General features: G+C 33.2%; 2 protein-coding genes across 2 annotated transcripts; one reads left to right on the top strand and one right to left on the bottom strand.

Moving 5' to 3' along the window:
* Positions 1-1497: 1497 nt before the first annotated feature.
* On the bottom strand, positions 1498-5028 carry LOC111382646 (mitogen-activated protein kinase homolog NTF3-like). The gene is made up of 3 exons (XM_023006670.1): positions 4816-5028; positions 3323-3749; positions 1498-2480 (listed from the first exon to the last, which is right to left on the bottom strand). The coding sequence occupies exons 2-3, from the start codon at positions 3743-3745 to the stop codon at positions 1779-1781; spliced, it is 1125 nt and encodes a 374-aa protein (XP_022862438.1). The 5' UTR covers positions 3746-3749; positions 4816-5028; the 3' UTR covers positions 1498-1778.
* A 4981-nt stretch (positions 5029-10009) lies between these two features.
* On the top strand, positions 10010-12185 carry LOC111382657 (fatty alcohol:caffeoyl-CoA acyltransferase). The gene is made up of 2 exons (XM_023006689.1): positions 10010-10469; positions 11160-12185. Exons 1-2 carry the CDS (start codon positions 10041-10043, stop codon positions 12102-12104), a joined length of 1374 nt encoding a protein of 457 aa, XP_022862457.1. The 5' UTR covers positions 10010-10040; the 3' UTR covers positions 12105-12185.
* Positions 12186-12377: the final 192 nt, after the last annotated feature.

The following is a 12377-nucleotide window of genomic DNA, read 5'->3' as shown; positions in this document are numbered from 1 at the left end:
TCGAGTACGGTGTTTTGTTTGTTTTGGAAGCACATTCATCGAGTCCATGTCTAAATATGTTCCTTAAAATACTCCAAGTGTGTCATTTTCTTTGCTAACCAGTAATCATCTCGTATAATGATCTTTGTAGGACGAATATTATTTAAAAACATTGTAAGACAATTATGCTTGTTTTGCAAGAACTTTCAATACTTATATTTCTTAAATACCGATATAAGATACCATCCTTGCTAGCTAGCAACCATTTCACGTACTGACCTTGGTGGGATCAATATTGTTTGAAAATTGAAAGAGTACAATAATTTTCAATGTTCAATTCTTACATGTGATACCATTCTTTATTAGCTGGCACTTATTTCGTATATTTATTTTGATGGGACGAATATTGTCTTAAAGTGAGTACCATAATTTGCACGTTTTGGAAGAATGTTTCATTGATTTCATGTCCACAATTCTTAGAATATCCAATGTACAGACGCCCCATTGATTTAACATGCACGCCTCAATGTTAAGTTTGCCCAATTGAGGTATAATGTTATTTATACACTATTTATTTTCTCTATCTTAATTTTCTATTATCTAATTTTCCCTATATTATTATATACTTAAATCACGTTACATTTTAGGTAATTTTTTTGAAATTATAATTTACATTGTGTTGATGGTGACATTTGTATATATTTTTTTAAAATTATTATACATACCAGTCATAAATAAAAAATTACATATAGTACCATTATAGTATGCATAATTTTTTGGATTGTAATTGATTAATAACAGCATCGACCACCAACGTGCACCACAAACCACCTAAAAAACTAGTCAACACATTCCACAAACCGTTACAAAACCACTAATATCACAACCATCAACACTTAACAAAAAAAAAAAAAAAGTTCTAATTCTCATTGTTCATCTCAAACGACGACTGTGTTACATGCCAATAGATGATGTAGTATTTGATTGGATCAAAATTTCATTAACCAAATAAAAAAAAACTCCCCGACTTTTTATTTGACACTCCATCAATCTGTAAAAAATTATATAAATGGTGATGTAGAACAACCATTTTCCCTCCAACAATGGGTTTTTGCCTAATTTTTTTACCTTTTCGAGTGAGAAAAATTAAGTAAAAATAAGAACAAAACTTCAATATTTTGGTGGTATATGCGTTTAAGGGCAGTGGTGACGAGATTGGATTCGGGAAGTTGGTTTTTACGGTGGTGATGTGCGACTTTAGTGATGGTGGGGGTGGTGATAATGACATGGTGCAAATCGGATGGAGAGGTGTTGATTTTGTTGTGGGAATAATTAGGTGAAAGATTTCGTATTCTCCACAAGTCGAGCAGTTTAATCTTCATCTCTCGTGTGTTGCTAGTTTCAGATCTCTAGTAAGGGAAAAGAAGGAAGATTTCTATTACCAATTAATGATCCTGCCAAACCAAGTCTACATAGTCAACTTCAGTAAGCTCTATACAAGCGTATACATTGTTACCATGCAGTGAAAATCTTCATTCAGTTTCATACCTAACATTATAATAAATAATGTACACAGTTAAGTTCTCAAGACAAATATTTACAAGCTACGAGGAACGTCGGAAAAAAGTTCGGAGCCTAAAAACAACATATAAACCCAAACAACAGCAAGCACATTAACTACCCAAACTGGTCATTTATTGTTACAGAATTATTAAAATTAACTAAAGAGAGAAAGCAAGATAACCATAAAAGTTCTGATGCAAGAAACCAACAAGCTCCAATGCCCAACTCCAACAAACTCAAGTGCAGTGGCTCACATCCATATTACCCGTGGCAGCTTCTGGATGGTATTCAAGTATTTCCATCCACATTAAATCTCTAATCACGTCTTCCTTTAAATCCTCGTCTATGTCAAGATTGGCAGAAACCTGGGCCGGAGGGTCACATTTCGGATCATACAGGGGAGACATGTATGGGTGTTGAAGTGCTTCGGTCACACTAATCCTCTTCGAAGGGTCAAAAATGAGCATCTTCTGTAACAGATCAATAGCTAGAGGATGGGCATTAGGATAAACATGAGAAAATGGGGATCCGGGGGAGTAAGGAAGTGACTTAATGTACTCTCTAGCCTTCGGATTATCAATGAACTCGAGATCATCTTCCCTCTGGCTACCGAGGATATTGATGATTAATTTAAGCTGGTTAAGACATTCAGTACCAGGAAAAATGGCTTTTCTACCAAGGAGTTCTGCAAAGATACAGCCAACAGACCAAACATCGATGGAGGTCCCATAATAGTCACAGCAGAGAAGAAGCTCTGGGGCTCGATACCAGCGTGTGACCACGTATTCAGTCATAAATTGACCTTTGCCGCTATTTGTTCGTGCAAGCCCAAAATCGCATATTTTTAGGTCACAGTTTGCATTGATAAGTAGGTTTCCAGGCTTCAAATCACGATGAAGAATGTTTGCCGAGTGTAGATACTTCAAACCTCTAAGTAACTGTGTTAAAAAACATAGAAAAGTTACTTAAAAAGTTTAGAGAGCTGCCTGAAGCTGGGGAAGTTTCAAACAGATTTTATGATATAAAATCATCGAACAAAAAGAAAAATATGACGTTCACAATGGGAGTAAATAACACGGAAAGGATATGAATAGCTTAAATAAACCCCATGTTCATGAGAGATCTCTTGGGGTCTTGAAGGAAACAAGATATAATGCTCTGCCTTACTGAAGCTAAAAGCACTATGCGGTAAAATTTAAGACGTAAGCCGAATTCAACAATTAGATTTGTTCATTCACGAAAAACAAACTAGTGCTAGCAGTCCTTTCCTGGGTTTTATAATTATAACTATAAAGACAATTAAAGAATGGCATCAAACGTGTAGGAGAGGAAGAATTTACAGGTGGTACAAAACCACATTAAGCATACAAGTAAACTTCCATGTTCCAATCGTTAAATTCAAAGGCTAAAATTTTGTTCTTATTTTTCTTTATCTATGGATTTGTTGCAGCTCCACATGCAAGTAGATTGCAATGTGTCTTTGATTTTAGTGGGGCCTTTACATGGATTGTTCCCATTATGAGTAGTTGAACACTTGAAATCACAGTGATAGTATGAGAAACCCACTAGATATTCTTCCGGTTTAACATACATTATAAAATCATGAATCGAGTAATGATCAGATAGTATCTAATTGGTCTGCACAGGTCTGACCTGCTCAAACTTAAAAAATAACCCATCGGTTAGTTGTTTGAAACTACAAGATAGCCAGATAGGTGAATAATAAACTAAAACAGAATCATGTAAATGATATGCTTATGCAAGTAATCATGCAACATACCTGGAAGAGGAAATATTGGCAATGGTCATTTGTAAGCATCTGAGATGACTTAATTATCTGATGCAAATCTGTATCCATAAGCTCATAAACCAAGTACACATCCTTGAAACTTCCCTTGTGAATAGGCAGCATGACATCTTTCAAAGCAATCACATTTTCATGTCTAAGATGACGAAGAAGCTTCAGTTCACGCAAAGTTCTCAGTGCATCAATACGATTTTCAAAGGCATTATTGATCCTCTTGATTGCGACTTTTTCATTGGTTTCCCTGTTTATCGAAGAGCAGACAATGCCGTACGCCCCTCGTCCAATAGGCTTGATTGGCACGTATTTTATGTCAATCTCAAACAGGGTTTGCCACATGGAATAGTAATGCTTCCCTCGAGATCCAATCCCATCAGGGGGATCCACTGGAATTGCCATAATACTGAAACCATTACAGGGATTACAATAATTACAAAGGTTGTACCGGCAGATTGCCATCAAGCACATATCAATTTCATAAATGAATATAAGTCTGCATAGAAACATGCACCGGCAATGTGATTCTAAAAGTTTCACGTAAAGAACCATATCTAATACACATTGTATGCACCTGATGTGAAAATTAAGACGAATTAAAGAGTAAAAGAATGATCAATATCAATTGCCATGGTCCTCAAATGTGCACATACACTAAATTAACTTCACCCTCGAGTTGGATTACTACTTAATCAGCACCTTCAGAACAATTTAATTACTACTTTTTGCTTGTACTTGCATTATTAACTATGAATTGATCGAACTAAATAAATGAACCATCCTTTGACTCATAAAGGCAATTTCATGAAGAAGAAACATATATAAGATCTCTTCAATGAAATGCTCAAATAGGAATATAAGGATAGAAAGTGCTCGCATGATAACATATCCGACAAAGAATTCTAAGATTAAATTTTGATCACACTTTTGATTAATTTCACAATGGATGCAAATAGAATAGAGAAAGCTATTGAATTTTGATTAATCCAATTTACACTTCTTCCTCAATTAATGAAAATTGGAAGCACTTTCAACATACAGTTGGAATAAGCATTCTACTAAATTCAGATCATACTTCAAACTAATTTCAAAATACCCAAATAAATAGATTTAAATTATATAAAGCTAACAGAATAGAAAAAAGTGAATAGGAGTACTGAAATTGAGGTGAAAAGATTTTCAACGCACCCCACTACGGAAAATTGGAAGCATAATAGTATAACCTACCATAATTATCAAACACAGTTAAATATAGGAATCGAGTAGTAATTTGATTACTATAAATCGAAATTTTCTATAAAGCACAGAAACAAGCAAATTCAAAAACAGATGAAAAAAAAGTCCAATTACAGAGTTTTGCTCTGAAATCTTACAGCCTTTCTTTCAAATCCCTTGACTAAACAATTAACTCTTCATTTTTTTCTTGCGAAGACCATAATTATACATCCAAATCAAATTTTCGAGCCAATTACCTCTGAATCCTTCAAGGAATCCTCACTTGACTTTCGATTCTCCACTGCTTTGAATTTCCAAAATTCACTGAATTAAAGGCTCAATTTTGTTGAAATTCCCTGAATCGAATCAGAAGGATTTGTAATATAGTTAAAATTCATGGATAAAATAAATTTTAAATGAGAAGATATTTGACGGCAAATGTTTGATTCTTTATAGTGCGGATCAGTGATGAAGCAAACGACACTGATACCGTCATAATTCTTTTTCTTTTTTTCTTTTTTCAATTACAATTAGTAGTTTTTATCTTTCACAAAATTATTCTACGAATTAATTAATTTCGGAATTTACCTTCAGAAAAATTATATTTATAGTACAATTTTTATTAATTGCATTAAAAGTATTCAATCTTTGCTCATTATAGCATAACATATTCTTAAATTAAATCTTTAATATTTTATTAATTAGCACATGTATCGTCCAAGAAAGAGGTAGATTAAGAACTGGTAAAACGACTTATTTTTCAACATATTTTGTAAGAAAATAATAAGTACGAAAATGAAACAGAATATTTTTCTCTAATTTTAAAACATGACGTAACGTACTAATTAATAAAAAAATTGATGGTAAAATTTTTATGGAAATCGTGTTCAAGTTCAACAACGCATATTCCTCTTAACCTTTGGAATCCAGTAATCTTCACTAATCATCTTAAGCCACGTGGAAACTATTTTTTCTACTCTGTAATCAATTACAGATGTCAGTCAAATGTCGCTAACAATACTTTATGAGTTATCAATCCGAAGGTGGAATTTGTAACATATGGTAAAGTTCATGGACAATTTGTGCTGTATTTTGGCCACATTATTTTAAATGGTGGAATAATATTTTTTGGAGAATTGTTGATTGAAAAAGAAGGATAAATTTCCGATTTACGTATAATTTTATTTTAGGAAAGATTGTGTGATTAAAAATATATAGAAAAATAAAATTTAATCTAATGGAGGCCAAACGAGGGTATGAGGGTCATTTCTAAAACAAATTTTCAGTTCTATGGTAGATTTGAAATAATGATAAAAGTTCATGAAACCTATAATTGTAAAACAATGTTACAAGTACAGCAATTGTGATATGACTGTATATGCGCACAACACTTGACACACATCATTTCCCATAGCTGTATCTATGTGTAAAGAGAAATGATGTTTGACTCCTAAACTGTGAGGTGATTATTCTTTATCACGCCGCTAAATATGAATTACAAATTCTACACGAGACGGAGAATAGAAAATCTAACTCATAATCTCTGACTTAGGGATGAAAGAATGAGATTGTAAATTTGGAGGAATGGAAGAGCATATTAGAAAGCTTAAGTAAAAGTGGGAATAATTTGGCTTCCTTAACATGAAGAAAAGAAACAAATGATTTTGGAAAGTTTCATGACTTGTGAATTATTTTTTATTGCATTAGTTACATCATATAGCCAAAAAATTTGAAAGGACAATGAATGTTCATTTTATATAGATGATGACAATCAGAAGATGGAATTGAGTAATCTTGAAGGTACACATGACCTGTCAATTGCTTATCCCATAAATTTAGCTATAACAATTTGTGGGCTGGATCATGTGTTGGGCCTTGGTAAGGTGTTGACTTGATCCAATTCATCGACATTAGGTCCATGGAGTAGTACCAAATTGTGAGTTTTGAGTGGATATTGTCAAGAACCGGATTCTATTATTTCGACGGGCTAAAGCAAAAGAATCATGTTATAAGTACAGATTTTTTTGACAGAAAAACCTTACATATAATACATGGCGCAATATCATTGGAAGATAAGAAAAAAGAAGAAAAATAGTTAACTTGCATTTTGCCACGTCACTGTCGATATAAGTTCTGTTAAATTTTTTCTGTACTTATGGCTTTATTGAAAAATTAAACGAATGGAAATTGAAGTGATAGCAGAATCCTCTTTTAATGGAATGAATTGAAATCCAGAAAAGTAGATTCCCATACCTGAATTTGTCGATAACACTATTTTAAAATGATATTAATTTTTTCATAGATGCATCATTAATTAATTTCTGATCAATATAATCTATTTTAGGAATCTTATTCCTATTCCATGATTTTGCAGTGAACAGATTTTTTTCTCTTTAGACATATACTAAAAATTAAAATTTCGTCGTAGTGAAATTAGTCAACGAGGGAATCACTTTTTATCGTGTCCAGATATTAAGCTTTGGGCGGCAAAGGCAACAAATAACAAATATTTTCGCCCTGCTTCCGCCGAGGAAAAGCATACTAATTTCAGCCTAGATCCCTGAAGTTTATAATTTTTCATTTTGTTCCTTTTACTTTTGATCATATCCAAATTGGTCCCACTACTTTTAAACTTTTATCCATCAACTTCGAAGTTCTTCCTATTTTATCCTTCAAGTTTCTAGTGTGTAAGTTGGTCCCCATTCCAAATTCTTGTACACTTTTAGTCCTTCGCTTCCAATTGCTTCCAATCAAATACACTCTTCTCGATTGCTCTTCAGTTCCATCTATATTGCTCAAATAATCTTCAGCTGGCCTCCCTTTTGCTCAATTCGCCTTCAAGTGGGAATTTTATCTATATAAGCAATATATACACTAGTTTTACATAGAAATTTTCTCAAATAATATATATATATATATATATATATATATATATATATATATATATAGAGTCTAGATAAAATATGTAAAATATACTTATAAATACGAACTGAAGGCTCCCAACTCAACTCTATTTTCTTTATGAGTGAACCAAGCCATAGCATATAGGTACTATTGAATACGATGGAACAAACACTTATAAAGAGTTGTCCTTCGCCTTGACATTACTAATATCAAAAATTATACATGTAACGCGGTCTAGAAAATTATATGAATCTGAATAAAGGGAGACAACATATTTGTGTAAAAATTAACAAAAAAAAAGGGGGGGTTTTAGAGTAATTTGGAATAGTAGCCAACCAGCTCGAAGCAAAATGATCTTAGACAATGAATGTTGTGTGGTCAAAATCATTGAAGATATTATTTATGATTTAGTCTCCCAACCTCCAAACATAAAACACCAATACTTGTCTGCAATTCTATATGCAATGTGATTTTTCTTTTTCTACGCAAATCTTTTTCCTACATAAATTTTACTAAATAGAGGCTTGTTTTGTCATGTCTATTATTTGGTACGAAAGCTAGCTTGGTTTTTCTCAATTGTCGTACGAGGAAAAAGAAAAAGAAAAAAAAGAGTCCCTTATCATCTAATACTTTATATGAATTTCAACTCAATCTAGTTTTGTTTCACAAAATTCCCGAATGAGGAAAACTAATTAAGCTTCTTCTTTTTCTTTTTATCTAGAATGTGTCGTCAATTTTGACCCGATATAAAATAGTTTCACAAAAAACCTATGTGACGAAAAACAAGCTTTGTAATCAATTCTAACGTAATTTTTGACTAGTTGTTAACTTGTTAACGCATACCAATTTGTTTATATTCAAGAAAAAAAAAAGAAATAGAGTTGTAGTGACACGGTTACATAGACGGAATGAGAAACAAATTCAAGGATATTTAGATCTGAGTTAATTTCATTCGCAATCACTGCACTTTAACGTAATCTTAAATCAAATCACTTCATTTCAATTTGTATCACTTTAACACACGACTATCAATTATTAACAGTCATGACGATAATGTCAACTAAACACTTACATGTAAAAAACTTCAAATATACCCTTATTTTAAATAAAACAAAACGGAATCCAACCTCCACCAACCAACCCCACACCACCCCCAACCACCACCACGAGTAGTCCACCTCCATCATGGGCTTATATTTATCATCACCTTTATTGATGAACATCAATGTTGTTTACTTAAATTATATATGAATACTTTATCATGAAAGGAATTTGCTTACCTAATTAGGGCAAGATATGATAAGAATTAGTTCCAAGCAGTAAAGAGTTATTTTATATTATTATGCTGTGTGACATCTATTCTAAGGTTTTTCAAACTCATTTTCAATTTTGGCATATACTAAAATAGTCAAGCATTTCGCTATTTCCTCTATTATTTATACACAGGCAGCTAATTAATTGGCACAAGAAGAACAGCACTCATCAAAAGAAAAATATATTAAAGGTCAATGTCATTAAAGATTATGCTTGTACTAACCACAAGATTTTCTTCTTGAATAATTATGTCACGAAAGAAAACATAAAATATTTGAAATGCTTGGTACAAATTTATAAACATTTCAAAATTAAAAAAAAAAAAAAAAATCTATGATGCCAACTACAATACCTCTTATTTATAAATTTGTCAAACAAATGTGTAATTTTCACAATTAAAAACTGTACGAATCGAAAATTTTTACACGTCGATCAAAAATTAAGTATGATTAATTGCTTCCAAATCTCGTGTTTGTAAATATATCGAAAGTTATGAATACATATTGGGTTGTAATAATTAAAATTGGAGGTGATCAATGTAATCCCTTGCAGAAGATATTAATTGATAAAATCAATTTGCTTATGACATAAGTTTATTTTTTCAATTTAAATAGGTGAAAACTTGTGGAATTCACATTAGATTTCCACTCTGTCAGATTGTCACTAGCAATCATCGTGATAGCTTAATAATTTGAGAATCACGTCAAGTAGTGACAGGCTGGTGACAAAGTTAACTCATGAAAATACTTTCTTTTTTTTTTCTTTTTTTACAACTCAAATAAAATTGGTTTTAACTTATGAACTATGATGGGCACAAACTACTGGACATACATTTCATTTTGTGTTCGTCAAATGTTCGTGAAATGCACAACCTGTGAAACTAAGTTAGGAATATTTGACGTTGGACGTGGACCATAGGAAGAGGTTCATTTCGAACCAAAGCATGCCAGAATCGAACTTTTCACGTGTTGAACTAGCCAATCTTGTAAAAGGCCCGACACATTTTGACAACACAGTGGACCAGCCATCCATCCTTCATAGGAGGAATCTGAGAGTACCACTTTATCAATGCTCAAAGCTTATATATTCAACTCAACCATTTGTTCATCTCCAAGCTCCATTCCCTCTCTCTATATATACATATTCTCTCTATATTTCTTATTTCAGATTGTGCATAATCATGTTGAAATCTTTCGAGCTACCAGATTGTTACTATTCGAACCAGCNTTCTCTCTATATTTCTTATTTCAGATTGTGCATAATCATGTTGAAATCTTTCGAGCTACCAGATTGTTACTATTCGAACCAGCCCGCATTGATCAAACCCAACAGGCCAACTCCAAATCACACACTCTATCTCTCCAATCTTGATGATCAAATGTTCCTAAGATTCTCAATCAAATATCTTTATCTTTTCGGTAAATCTATGAACGTAGAAACCCTAAAATGCTCACTCTCGAGGGTTCTTGTGGAGTATTATCCATTGGCTGGGAGGCTAAAAGCAAGCACAGAAAATGATCAAAAACTCCAAGTCGACTGCAATGGAGAAGGAGCTGTTTTTGCAGAAGCCTTCATGGATTTAACTGTTGAAGAGATTCTCCAAGTTTGTAAAAAGCCAAATAAATATTGGAGGAAACTCTTGTACAAAGTTGATGCTCCAGGTTTCTTGGATATTCCCCCTCTAGTAATTCAGGTGATTAATTATATCATTTCTATTTGACATAATTTTATCCCTTATCAAATAGGCTACAAACGTAAAAGAATATTTCGTTTCGCTAGCTTGCTTATTCTACTTTATCGAAGGTCGAACTGTACTTTATTGTTCAGATGTTTAATAACATATTTTCGATTTGTGTACATAGATTCTTGAGTGTTGAACATGAAGTATAGCGTTATTGATTTTATTTCGATTTTCTGAAATAATAATAATTAAATAACTAGTGGGGTGATCTATCATTTTTGTATGGCAACTTGGCCACTGCCTTTCGCCCTTTTGTTCCTTTACCAGCTTTGGTTGGTGAGCTTTGGGTTGTGTCATCTTTTTCTCTCTCTAAGTTTCTACTTTACTCTCTATCGCTATATTTAACTTTTTCCTCTAAAAGAAATTGTAGCATTAGTCCCAAAACTATCGACTCAGTAGCAAAAAGAATCCTGACTTATTTTTCGGCATTTAAGTCTATAATTGTTTTTCTACAAAAAGATCATCATAGGCTTTGGTGGTCCAAATTTCTCAACTCCGAAGTCCACTTTTTCTCTTTCCCATCTACAATCGACAATTAAATGAGAACTTAAATTGCTAAATAAATAAGCAGAGGACTCATTTTGCAACTAAGTTAATAGGTGAGGGATAACTCTGAAATGTTCCTTTTCTTTATTGGTACAGGTGACGAATCTCCGACGTGGAGGAATGATTCTGTGCACCGCAATCAATCACTGTCTGTGCGACGGTATTGGCACATCACAATTCTTACATGCTTGGGCCCACATGACCACAAAATCCACAACTGATTTACCTGTCAAACCATTCCACTGTCGCCACGTGTTGAAACCCCGCAACCCACTACAAGTCACCTTCTCTTGCCCTGGATTTACCAAGATTGCCACTGATAAGTTTAATGCTCAAATTGACACCAACATTTACCAATATTTACACTCTCAGCCGGTTGTTCCAGCATCCATAACTTTTACACCCTCCCAAATTCTTCACTTGAAGAGGCAATGTTTGCCCTCCCTAAAATGTACCACTTTTGAGGTTTTGGCTTCTCACACATGGCGTTGTTGGGTGAAATCACTCGATCTTTCACCTTCTTCAAATGTTAAACTCTTATTTTCGTGTAATGTGAGGAAAAAGTTAATACCACAATTACCATCGGGATATTATGGAAATGGGTTTGTGTTAGCTTGTGCAGAGACCATGGTAAAGGAACTCGATACAACCAACTTGCATAATGGGGTGAAGCTTGTGCAATGTGCAAAATTAGCTATAACTCATGATTACGTGAAATCCATAATTGATTTATTGGAGGATAAAACTGTAAAGACGAACCTCTCGACGAGTTTGGTAATATCCCAATGGTCAAAATTAGGGTTGGAAGAGTTGGATTTTGGAGAAGGGAAGCCTCTACACATGGGTCCTCTAACTAGTGATATTTACTGCTATTTTTTACCAATCATGGGAGAATTTGATGGTGTTAGGGTGCTTGTGTCAATGCCAGAGAATATAGTTGATAAATTTGAATATTACATGACACAATTTCCATTAATTATGGAAAATGGAGATGCAAATGGTGAGTGTGAAGTAGACAACCTTAAAATGGTTTCTATTTGAATAGTATTTTATTTTGTTCTTGAACTACATTGAAATGTTTCCTAGCGTGTTAAATTATATAATGAATAAAATTTTAGTTTACGATAGAAGTGTCACTTAAGTAATGTTTGTGCATACGTCTGGATACTTGATGTGTAATTAATCCCTTAACGGTACCTTCATTAAAATTTCTTAGCTTTCACATTGATGATGCATACAAGCCCCACATGATGGAAACCATCTTATCTGTTTTTTGGGTTTTTTAGTCCATTAAAGTGAACTTACCTAAAAAAA

Source organism: Olea europaea, unplaced genomic scaffold, assembly GCF_002742605.1.
Source record: "Olea europaea var. sylvestris unplaced genomic scaffold, O_europaea_v1 scaffold2544, whole genome shotgun sequence".
NCBI classification, from domain to species: Eukaryota; Viridiplantae; Streptophyta; class Magnoliopsida; order Lamiales; family Oleaceae; genus Olea; species Olea europaea.
Note: the sequence above shows the minus strand (reverse complement) of the source record. Positions and strands in the feature narration are given on the sequence as shown.